The sequence below is a fragment of the Vicia villosa genome, linkage group LG5 (assembly GCF_029867415.1).
Source record: "Vicia villosa cultivar HV-30 ecotype Madison, WI linkage group LG5, Vvil1.0, whole genome shotgun sequence".
Taxonomy (NCBI): domain Eukaryota; kingdom Viridiplantae; phylum Streptophyta; class Magnoliopsida; order Fabales; family Fabaceae; genus Vicia; species Vicia villosa.
In genome coordinates this window covers 22,472,640-22,485,065 of record NC_081184.1, presented here as the reverse complement: position 1 = coordinate 22,485,065, position 12,426 = coordinate 22,472,640, and the positions used below count along the sequence as shown (strand labels likewise).

The window sequence follows — 12,426 nt, the reverse complement described above, 5'->3', positions numbered from 1 at the left end:
ATATAAAAATATTTATATTATCAATTAATCGTAATTAAATATTTTTTACTTTTATTTTAATTATATTAAAAATAATAATTATGCATACCAATTAATCTCTTAAAAAAAAACTCTCTATTGCCAATTTTTTCATTCATAAATAAGTTCAAAATTCAAATATGAATAACAAAATAAACATAAAAAGTTCAACTCATTCAACTCTACCTCCATCAATGGATACTATAAAACTCTACTTCCAATATCAAATATCAATAAATTATACATAATAGTCCCACAAAAACTGAATTACAGTTAGAATCAAAGAAGAACTATTATAACTTTATAACATATAAATTCATTATTAAAATAAAAAAGTATAAACTATAAAGTAACCATATAACCCAATTTGCTAAACCAATGAGCAAATCTATAATTTTCTAATCAACTAAAAAAAAAAAAAAACAGAACCAAAATTGTGTACCTTTGGATTCATCATAAGTTCATAACTTAACCACCGAAAACTAAACTTCAAAAAAAAAAATAAATTCTTTTCAACCTTATTGAAGTTTGTCAAATTATGAATCGGAAACCGCAGAACCACCTTCATCACCACCATCACCATCACCATCATCCATAGGAGCAGGAAGATTTAGATCTAACAAACTATCTCCGAATTTCGCAGAACTTCGAACAACAACCTCAACGTTTGTTGCTGCTGCTGCTGATGCCGTAACCGCTGCTATTGTTGTTGTTGATGTTGGTGCTGATGCTGCTGATAACGATGTTCCAATACCATGTGTTCTCTTATGTCCACCAAGTGCTTGACCTGAAGCAAATTCTCTAAAACAAACAGGACACTCATGAATTTTCTTCTCAACATTAACATTAATATTAACGTTAATGTTTTCAATGTTGATTTTCTCATCGTGCTGTGAAGATGAATCGCCAGCAAGTTGTTTAGTTTTCTTGTGACTCGCTCTGTGTCCTCCTAGTGCTTGATAAGATCGAAACACTTTGTTACACGTGTCGCATTTGTATCTTCCTCGTACTTTCTTCATCGGTTTCAGTTCCTCCTCAGATTCAGCTTCACTTTCTTCTTCTTCTTCGATTTCTTCGACTTCTACGTCAGCGTCAGCGTCGTCTTCGTCTTCATCGACGTAATAATGATGCTGTTCTAGTTGTTCATGATCTTGATCATGATAATTGTGCTGTTGTCTTTGTGTTTGTGTTTGTGTATGTGTTTGAGATCGCCAATTGTTGTTATTGTCGCGAGAGAGCAACATGAGACAAAAAGCGATGTCTTCTTCGGTAGTTATATCCGAAGAAGAACTCAGAACCGAGTCATTCGGTTTCGCGGTGTCGAGTTTCCTGACTCGTTTGGATCGTGGACGAGTTGGATTCTTCGACGACTCAGTTTCGGTTTCGGTTTCGCTTTCTTGTTGGAGAATTATGGAACCGGCGTCGATGAATTGATTGGGATCTGTGAAAATGAAGCTTCGTTTTGGATTCTCTCTAAGGCTATAGAGAGATGAGGATGAAGGAGATGAATCTGACTCGGCTTCGAAACTGAGTTGAATCGTTGGTGGTGGTGGTGGCGGTGGTGATGGTGATGGTGGTGAGTCGTTTGGTTTGGGAGGAATTGGTAGGTTCATCATGTGTGATCTCATGTGTCCGCCTAATGCTCTTCCATTGGAGAAACTTCTATAACAATATTTGCACTTGTGTTTTTCCATCATTCATAAAAAATAATAATAATAAAAAAAAAAGTGTAAAATGTGATGTAAACACACTAATACAACAATACAACACAAAACACACACTTTTTTTGGTTATGTGAGAGAGAGTTTGGTTATGTGAGAGAGAGTGTGTTTGTGATATGAGAAATCACAAAAGGAGTAGGAGTAGGTGTGACTTAGGATATATACAAGTTTATGTAAATGAATGCCTATTTATTGATTTTAAATATAAAAGTTAAAAATAAGATATAGAAAAAAGTCAAGATTTATTTATTTATCTCTTTTTCAAAAATGGATTTTTTTTGGTCTAGTCAAAAATGGATTTTTTTTATTATATAAATGAGAGAGGATATTTGGTAAGACCAAAAAAGTTATTTTATGTTTTTTGTTTTTAAATTTATATTAATAAAAAAACTTTGTTTGATAATTGTTTCTTAGTTTATAGTTTATAGTTTGTAATTTTTCTTTTACTTAACTATGACTTCTTTTTAAAAGTTATTTAAATTAGCTTTTGAGTTAATAATTTTTCAATTTTAATTTTTTTCTTTTATTTTTATTTTTATTATTTTAATTAAAATTTGATTTTATTCTTTATAATTTAAAATAAAATATATATGATTTAAATAAATAAATAGCAAAAAACAAATTTTACATAAAATTATGTATCTCGTAGACTTATTTTTCTCATTAATTTTACTAAGAAATTTAATTATTTTTTGTCGATTACAAACTATAAATTATGAGTCATAATTATGAATCATCAGTGATAAACTCTCAGCTAATTTATCAACTGTATATAATCTATGTTTATTTGATGCTAAATTGTTATATATATATATATATATATATATATATATATATATATATATATATATATGTATATATATATGTATATATATATATATATGTATATATATATATATATATATATATATATATATATATATATATTGTTTGACGCTAAGAACTATTGGGGTGTCATATTAAGGGAATTAATTATTATGCACTGCCAGTATAATTATTTTTTACAGTATCAATTCATCACAACTATTCATTATTATTTACTGTTTTTGCAAAAATATTTTACATGGTTGGCGTATTTCAATTAAATTATATTATAAAGTTAAATTATGTAATTTAGTTTAATGATTAATACTTATTTTACATTTTTAAATAAATTATTAATTTTAAAAAAGTTTTTGTTGACTCAAAATCTTATCTTCAAAATTACATTATTAATCATTGAATTACTAATTATTAAATCATCTCTTTTATTTTTTTTTCAATGAGATGTTTACTTTAAAGGAGTGGGATCCTGTTTTTCTAATACCATAGAATTAAACTGCCCTTGTAAAGTAAATAAGAATTAAACTCTCTTTTGGAAATAATTTCATTCAATTGCTTTTAGGCTAAAACGCTAAAATAAATTAAAAAGTAGTATTATTTTAACTTTAATGTAACATAGTACTAACATACAATGCTTTTGCCCGTTTTCTCTCTTTTCTTACACCTTTTTTATTTATTTAGAAATTTCAATGAATGCCCTTATAATTTTAAGATATGGAGGCTTTAATCAAAATAGAAAATTGTAAGATATGGATGCTTTTATCAAAATAGAAAATTTTAAGAATCTGATTTTAAAGATGAGATATAATATTTTACTAAAAAAATGTAATATCTATTTCTAGATATATAAAAATCAAATTTGAATACTTTATCACCTTTTTTTTAAAAAAATTCAATGATGATTTTTTAAAATTTGCAGTGGTTTTACAGTTGAAACCATTGGCTTGCTGGTCCAATCAAGGTAAATTAAAACTACTGTTTTTAATTAAAGTTAAATGTTTTATTTTACTCAATTAAACGTTTTTACTTAAAAAATAATTATGAATTTTTTTAATCAAATATAGATAATTGTTAAAATTACATGACTGTGATATGAAACTGAAGAAACAAACGTAACAATCAAATTGATGTATTACACGTGACCAGCATGATCTACCTGTCTTTTCAGTAGACAACCACTTGGGATTGGCGTTGTTTTGGCAAATTGACTTTTATGAACAAAAACAAAAAACTGAATAAGATTTTATTTTTAAATCAATAATTTTTCAGTTTTGATTCTGTATTCTGTTACTTCTGTTTTTTTTTTTTTTTAATGTTTTTATAACGAATTTTAAGTGTGTTGGATTCAATAAGTTATCAAATCAAAACATTTATGATTCCCATATCAACTTTGAAAATCACATTAAGTGAGTTGAAAATTTTTTAAATGAGTTGAATTTTAAGTGAGCTTATACTATCTTTTGAATAAATCAATAGTACAAACTCCCTAAATTACTCTTTCATTACAAATTCTTTACATTAAAAAAATAACTTTTAAGTAATTAAATCATGTTTAATTTTTCATTTTCATTTCCTATTAAAGCATTACATGTGACATCAATTTTTCAAACCTTTACCAATTAAATTATATTTAAATATTATATATTTATTTTCTCTCTTAATTAAAATTTCCAATTTTTCCATTTCTTTTTCCACACTTTCTTATTTTTATTTTTATTTTTTTCTCTCTATTTATTTATTATCACTAAAAATATTAATAATCTTTTTCTATTTTTAATAAAATTAAAATTTTATTTATCTCACGGGTTACTATCAACACAATACCTATTTTATTTTAATTAATCATTAGATAAAATTCTTATTCTTAAATATTAATTTTTTTCTTTCTCCTTCTCATGATTTTTTTTCTTTTAGTATGGTTATTTAAGACAATTTAGTTCATATTATTATTGTTCATTTTACAATTAAGTAAATCATTTTTGAATTTTACATTTGTACTTAAATATATTTTATATCGCATCAAGTAATTGTTTTATTTCACGGGTTATTATCAACACAATATGTTTTATTTTATTCAACAATTATCTTTATTTGAAAGACGATATTTATTTTTAAAAGTTAAAATTTCATATTTTTTTCTCCATCTCACGTGTCCCTTTTATATGGTTATTTAATACAATTAAATTTATATGAACATTATTCATTTATAACTAAATCAACCGTTGTAATTTTACATGTGTTAAAATACATTTTATATAATACCAAATAAATTTATTTGTGAAGGAGCATGAATATCTTACTACTTTAGTAAAAATATACTAGTTTATAATATTGTGCAAATAAAAAAAAAATATTTAAAATGAGAATACGGATCAGTTCTGGCGGACCTCAAGTTTTTTAGGAGTAAAAATTTAGCATCCGAGTTTGGTCTTAGATGAACTTCGGACTATCCGAGTCTAAACAGACTTTTTTAATAAAAAAATTAAAATACAAATTCCATAATATTTACTGTAAATGAAATTAAAAATTATATTATTTTCATCATACTCTTGCTTTATTTTTAAATACTATGTTATCTTCTTCTTCTTTTTTTTTTTTTTTTGACAGAATGTTATCTTTTATAAATAGCATAATGTATTTTTAAATATAAAACATATCTAAATTTATAAAATAATACTTAAATATTTAACGTAAGAGAAATTAATAGAATATAAAAAAAATATGTTGATTATATTAATGTATAAGATTAAAAAGAGAAAGATTGAATATAATAGAAATAAATTTTGGTGAGAATAGAAAACTCAATGTGTTATTTTGGAGTAATACAATATAAATTAATATAAATTTTTTTTTAAATTTATAGTTATGTGAACCTAATGGGTTAGCTACAGCTCATACGGGCTAGTCCTAATTGGTACTAGACCTTTTAGAATCGAGGTAAAAAAACATGGGAATTTTTATATGCATCCATACTGCTTCTCACGGACCTATGGTAAAAACCCCAAAATACCCTTATATTTCGAATAGGCATCTCCGAAGTCACCTATTTTTAAGAAAAAATGTGACTTTGCATATGCATCTTCGAAGTCACTTTTTTTTTTTGGAAAAAAGGTGCGTTCGCATATACATCTCCGAAGTCACCATTTTTTTGGGGAAAAAGGTGTTTTCGCATATGCATCTCTGAAGTCACCTATTTTTAGAAAAAAAAAGGTGAATTTGGATGTGCATATCCGAAAATATGTCTGGGATAGAATTCATAAGAGCAAATCAACAAAGCATAGAGTTCAACAAAAATTTAACGTTACATATTGTTATAAACGGGTAGTTGAGGACGTCGCAACATTTTGATAACATTTTCTTCCTATCTTTGAAGTTTCCATCCAACTCGATCGGACCCTTCAAAGAATATTGTTGAAAAGTTATCCACATAACCTCTAAATCGTCGTCGTTCTTTATCTCAAATGGGGTGAGCTTTAATTTTCCTTCGGCGTTAAGTGAAGGTGAACGATACTGAAGCTTGACCACCTTTCAATTTTCTCGATATTGCAAGAGAGAATTCAGTGTCGGAATCAGCTCAACGAACGGTGTGTCTTGCGAGAACCTAAATTAAAGCGGCATTAGGTAACCACTGTTGAAGTAGAAAAAAGTAAGGTGAGGGTGAATTTGAGTCATTTTTGATTGTGGCTTAAGATGTTGATGAAAATCTATAGAGACCATATTTATAGACTTTTTGGAGTAATTGTACACCCACACTTCAAACTATCCAGACCCGTCATATCTGCCCGCTTCACTTCATGAAAAATAAAATTCAATTCCGCCCAGGATATTTTGAAAATCAATTACGAGTAGAGAGTGTTGCCTTTATACCGGTGTTCCGCCATAATCTTGCTCCGACCAAACATCGTCTGAATTTCACTATGTTGATTTTAGAACATTTGGTTCACCGTATCCCATTTCCTACAAAGATCTCTCTTGCTATCACCCAACCATTTCTTCAATGCCGCATGTGAAGATTCAACTCTGTTGGTTGTTGTGCAAGACAAATGTCTAACTTGGTATGTCCAAGCGCATACAACTTTCTCTTTCACCTTTTTAAGGATAGTAGATTCAACGTATTTCACAAAAGTAGGATATCGGACACACAATGTCTTGAAGTGTACCACATTCCCGGTATACAACTCTTTAGAACATGAATTTAAAATATCCGTCCATGCACCCATTATCTTCTCGACCACAACACCGGGTTTGATGATGTGTCAGTCTTCATCATTTTTTCTTTGGTGCCAAAAATGGGTTTGAGCTTAGATCTCACATTTTTTGTTATATGATACCGACAAAGTAATATGGTTGATGTCGAAAAGATGGTACCAACCGCATTCATAAGGGCATTATCTTAGTCGGTAACAATGACACTAGGCATATTGTGTGGATCAACCAATAAAGTCTTGCATATTCCCAATGTCCATGTAACATTATCTTCTTTCTCACATTCCAAAAAAGTGAATCCAACCGAAAATGTCTTGTCCGTAGAGGTCACACCAATAATTTTTAGAAGCGGAAGCCTATACTTGTTGGTTTTGTACGTCGAATCAAATATAAGGACGGTTGGAAATGTGTTTAACAAGTGGATACTTTCGGGATGAGTTCAAAATATGTCACGAACAGTAACATTGTCCTCACAAGATCTGCAACTTGAAACATATTGGTTATCGTCCAAAAGTTTCAAAAGTTGTTGCATTTCCGACCTCAGACCTTTTTTTCACGATGTTCAGTGTGTAACGTTCATTGTATACCTATTTGATATTTGAAACACTTTCTGGTCTTTTTCGTTTCAAATCGCAAGTATGTTTCTCGGCACAACTTTGATTATCGATAATTCTGAAATAGATTTCTTCTCTTCGGGATTTAGCCGACACACAATTAGATTCCCATGTAGCTTGATGTCCAATGCGTGATTATGAAGTCCGCAAATGACACTAAAATGCCACAAACCATCAACCTTACAAGATACACGCAACTTAAACTGACACAGACATTTTCTCGATCTCGTGTCATCATGTTTTAACTTCCGAAGTTTTGGAACATATTTCCCACTCGTCTCGTGTAACACCCTTCTAACCCAAACATATTTCTCATGTATCTTTACGAAAAATAAAATAAATAAAATATAAGGGCGTCACATGTTCATGTAACTTCATGTAACAAACGATTATGCTCCGTAACACGGGTTGCAAAACACTTAATTATAAATAGCATCTTTGGTAATTATTAATCAAACCATTTCAAACTTCGCAGCGGAATAAATAATCCTTAAAACTCCTTCATAAAATAACCACTACCGAGAAAGGTAGTTCAAACATTAACAAAATCACCACACTTCATGCTTATAACTGCATAATTATAAAAGTAATACAAAATTATTCAAAATAACAAAAGTATTCAAATTTCACACTCAATTGACCCCAACCCCGATGTTACATATCCAAGAAAGACCTACTGGACTCAATAGAAGCTAAATGAGCACACTCTGAAGCTACCTCCTAAGCTTCCTACACTAAATTTGATCAGCTGCAAGTTACCCACGTTTCAAGGCAACCTTTTCAAGCAAAAAGGGTGAGTAAATCATTATGATTATAAAATACATAAAGAATAGATATAATAGTTATATCAAGGAAACAACAACAACATAACATCATTTACAACATTCTATAATATAACAGTAATCACTAGTTCTTCACGTAAAAACATCATAATCCAAGAATCAATCAAATACATCACCTAAAATAAACAAAACATCACACTCCAAGAATCAATCAAAGACATCACTTAAAACAAACAAAACATCATACTCCAAGAATCAATCAAAGACATCACTTAATCCAAATATTGTGCAATGTCCCAAATAATGAAATGCAACTTCATAAGACTCATGCATGTGGTACCAAAACATCATTGATGACTTATTCATTTTTACTCCAAAGATCCCTACCAATAGGATTGGTTCTCGCTTAGAACTAGAGCACTTCATAAAATTGCACTCAATCCACACTGGGGTTGAGGTCATCACTGGACCATATCATCCTTCATACATCACTGATCAATATCCTGTAAAACCTCACTGGACTATTCGTCCTAACAAATGCTATGGAGCTTCATAATACGCACATCATATCATCAAGATCATCATAAAATATACATCAATTCACAACAAAGCATAGTTAACTCGATTCACGATAGAAACCACGCTTTTTAATATATAATCACTAAGTATCATCACCTCATCACAATATAACTCCTAGAAATCTAAGTCCTATGATTTATTTTATTTTACTAAGTTAAAGATTATTATTCTAGCTTCTCAATGCTTCGAACGGTATGTCAATCGGAGTCCTACAACTCAAGTTATGAATTTTACAATTTTTTCTATTTCAGACAACATTTTCCCTGCAAGGGGAATAATTCTCCCGTCAACCGAAGCTAGTAGCCTCTGCCTCCACTCGCCTACTCGTTCACCCGTCGTGTCCTGGGCAAGTCCATTCGCCCGACGACTGGGTCAATTCGCCCGACGACTACATGCGAATAGGGTTTTCCTGTTGTGATTTCCTGCATAGAGCCAATCCCAATTCTTGCGATGCCAACATATTATAGGTCCTAAAACGTCCTTTAAACAACAAGTTTCATCATTCAATGACATCCCTATGTATTCAATATGGATATTATTCTATCACAATTCAACACTTCTAATTCATCAATATTCATCACATCATCATCTATTCATCATAATCCAAAAACCCCAAAACAAATTCTACAATCATCTAACACTTACATCAGTTATAATAATCAAGATAAACTTCCTTTACCTTAGATTGTAGTTTGCTATTGAATTCTTTTTGCGTTAACTCGAACTCGACCTCTTTGCCTCTCTGTACCCTAGCTTCTCTTCATAAGGTTCTCCCAATTCTTACGATCGAATGAATATCTCTCTTCCCTTTATCCTCTTTTTACCCCTAGGACCCCTAATACAAATTTACTCTTTTTTCCACCACTTAGCCTCTTGAATTGACTATGTTGTCCTTATCATCTCTAACACCAATATTATTCTATTTCACAAATTAAAATAATCCCAACTAATTATGCTAATTATTCTAAAATACTCTTCATTCTCAATAATTCTCATAACACACATGAACATCGTATAAATCACCAAACATCACATATCATCATCAAAACATCAAATACTTCATAAGGACTCACATATTCACGCTAAAGTAATTAAATAATTAATTAAATAATTAATCTAAAATTTTGGGGTGTTACATCTCGCATTTCATCACAATAAATGTTTACCTTCTACTAGTGCCATTGTCGGACCTTGCTATCACAACGCCAAATCCAAGTTTACTATCTTCAATTCAGTTCCACTCAAGCAAAGGTTGACGAGAAGTGAAAGTCATATCATTTGTAAATTGTTGTCGAACATCTATCGCTACGAAAATCGTTTTAACATCGCCATTCACCTCTTTTGGCTTAGCATATTTGTTGACCACATCTAGAACTTCTACAACATCTCTGGCAATGTTGTCGGGGTGAACCATACCTAACATTAGTATAAAACACGCATTCTGTCAAAACTGTTTTTTGCTGTAACAAACATGTTTTCAGATATGCGCATCCGAAATGAGTTTGGTGGATTTCAGAAGTGCATATCCTCCAAAGTGACGCAAGTTTCTTCTTCAAGAAATCAACACTAGTGGACACAAATAAGAGATGAAATGAGGAAACCTTACCATAAATTGTTGCTTTCTATGCTTTCTTTGCTATGATTAACCACATGAAATTTGGTTTGGAGAGGAAAAATGGATTGGAAATGGATGAGGTTTTGGAGATGATTTTGGTTTTTGATTGAAAGAAAATGAATGAAATGGTGAAGGTGGGAAAAAAGTATAGGAATATTTTTTCCGGATATGCATATCTGAAAAAACCCCTGACATTTTAAACCCAATGTTTAAATAACAAAACGTTTGAAGAAGGGTTTTTTCGGATATGCATATCCGAAACATGTTAAAAATGTGAAAATGATGCGTTTGGATATGCATATCCGAAGGATATTTTGGGGTTTTCAGAGGTGTTTTTGAAGGTGGAGAAAAACACATGAAAGGGGGGATTGAATTGTGTTCTTTATCAATTAAAATTCCCTTTCTTTTACTTTAACGTCTTTTCTTTCAATTAATCATCTATTGGATTATGCATTGATGTTGCGAAAGCATGAAGTGTAGAATGACATAACCAATAAGATGTTCATTTTAATTTCTAAGGATATCAAAACTTCTAACGCGTTCAGTACAGTTATGCAATTACGGCTTGGAAGTTCTAAGTTAAAATGACATGTGCAGAAAGTAAAGGACACGTTCATTTTTATCCTGGTTCACCTTCTAACTAAGGCTACCTTCAGTCCACCTTCTTCAGGTGATTTGTCTCTCAACAGAGGTCTTAATCCATTATAACCAAATCATGATTACATCTGCACGATCCTCCGTCGTGACTAACTATCCTGCACAGCCAACTGCTGTGACTAACCATCTGGACAATGACCTGTTCAGTGATCTCCACGAGATATAACGTCCATTGAATCAGGAACCCTGCATAGCAAACTACTGTGACTAACCCTGCACAACCAACCTGTTGTGACTAACCCTGCACAGCAATCCACTGTGATTATCTTCTAATAATGAACCGTTCAGGGATCCCAGAAGGATATAACTTTCATCTATCTTCTGGAGATTACAGGTGTGCTTCTTAATTAAGCAAATGGTCTCCTATTCTTAATACATATGTTTACGACTCACTGACTAGAAGTCACTTCTGGAGCCTAAAAAATCTTTCAGAAGTTTCCTAAAATATAACACACTTCGAGCAACAACTCTATGTGTTTTACAATTTATTACAAGAATAATACATAATCTTGTAGTCTAATATTCTTGAACTTCTGGATGAGATATTCTTCTTCTTCTTTTGACAAGTATATTAAGAGACAACGCTCTTGTGTAGAAGGCTTCTTGTCATGATCTTCATCTTCAAATCTTCTTATGCTGATTTAGAGCAACAACTCTATTGTTGATTGCTTTTGATTTGATCTTCACTTCTTCTTTCTCCTAAGCAGATTTAGAGCAGAAGCTCTATGTTGATTGCTTCTTGCAATCTGGTCTTCTCTTGTCTGAGTAAGGAGATTAGAGCTTCACCTCTTGAAATTAATTCCTTCTTGTAAGACCATCTTCTTCTTATCTACCTAAGCAGATATGATACATCAGCTCTCATATTGATTGCTTCTTGTGAGTAGATCTTCATCTTCTTCTTGACTACTAATCATCAAGCTTGTTACAGCTGATAACACATTTAATGATCATAAGCCAACATGAAACACTTCATCGAGAAACAACTCAGTGTAATCAGTTTCTCCAGTCATTCATTATGAACAATGTATGAACTGATCAGGTATTAGTGAACTTCTAACAACTTGAGTTGAGGATACTTCTTAACAGTAGGGATTTCTTCTTTGCTTATATTAGGCATATGGTTAGTGTAACACTACACAGTGGATTATCACATACTAAGTATGTGTTTCCTCTTCTGGAACTTCTGATGTATGGTTTCATGAAGATGCTTATCTGCTTTTCATGCTCAGCTTCTTCTACTGATTTTCTCTCAGGATCTCTCATTTTTCTTCTCTATGTAGATGTATCCTAGATACATACTTTGATGCTCACTCTGGATGCATACTCAGATGCATACATGGACGCATACCTTCAAGTATGAAGTTTTGATCTATTTATAGAGCTTGGTATGTTACCGTTGGAATCTAGCCGTT

At 31.0% G+C, this 12,426-nt stretch overlaps 1 protein-coding gene across 1 annotated transcript; it reads right to left on the bottom strand.

Moving 5' to 3' along the window:
- Positions 1-380: 380 nt before the first annotated feature.
- LOC131606385 (zinc finger protein ZAT9-like) lies at positions 381-1,821 on the bottom strand. The gene has a single exon (XM_058878618.1). It carries the CDS (start codon positions 1,713-1,715, stop codon positions 555-557), a length of 1,161 nt encoding a protein of 386 aa, XP_058734601.1. The 5' UTR covers positions 1,716-1,821; the 3' UTR covers positions 381-554.
- Between the last annotated feature and the right edge of the window lie 10,605 nt (positions 1,822-12,426).

Excerpts from the sequence above, each read along its gene's own strand:
- LOC131606385 (XM_058878618.1), bottom strand. The coding sequence starts at position 1,715 with ATGATGGAAAAACACAAGTGCAAATATTGTTATAGAAGTTTCTCCAAT.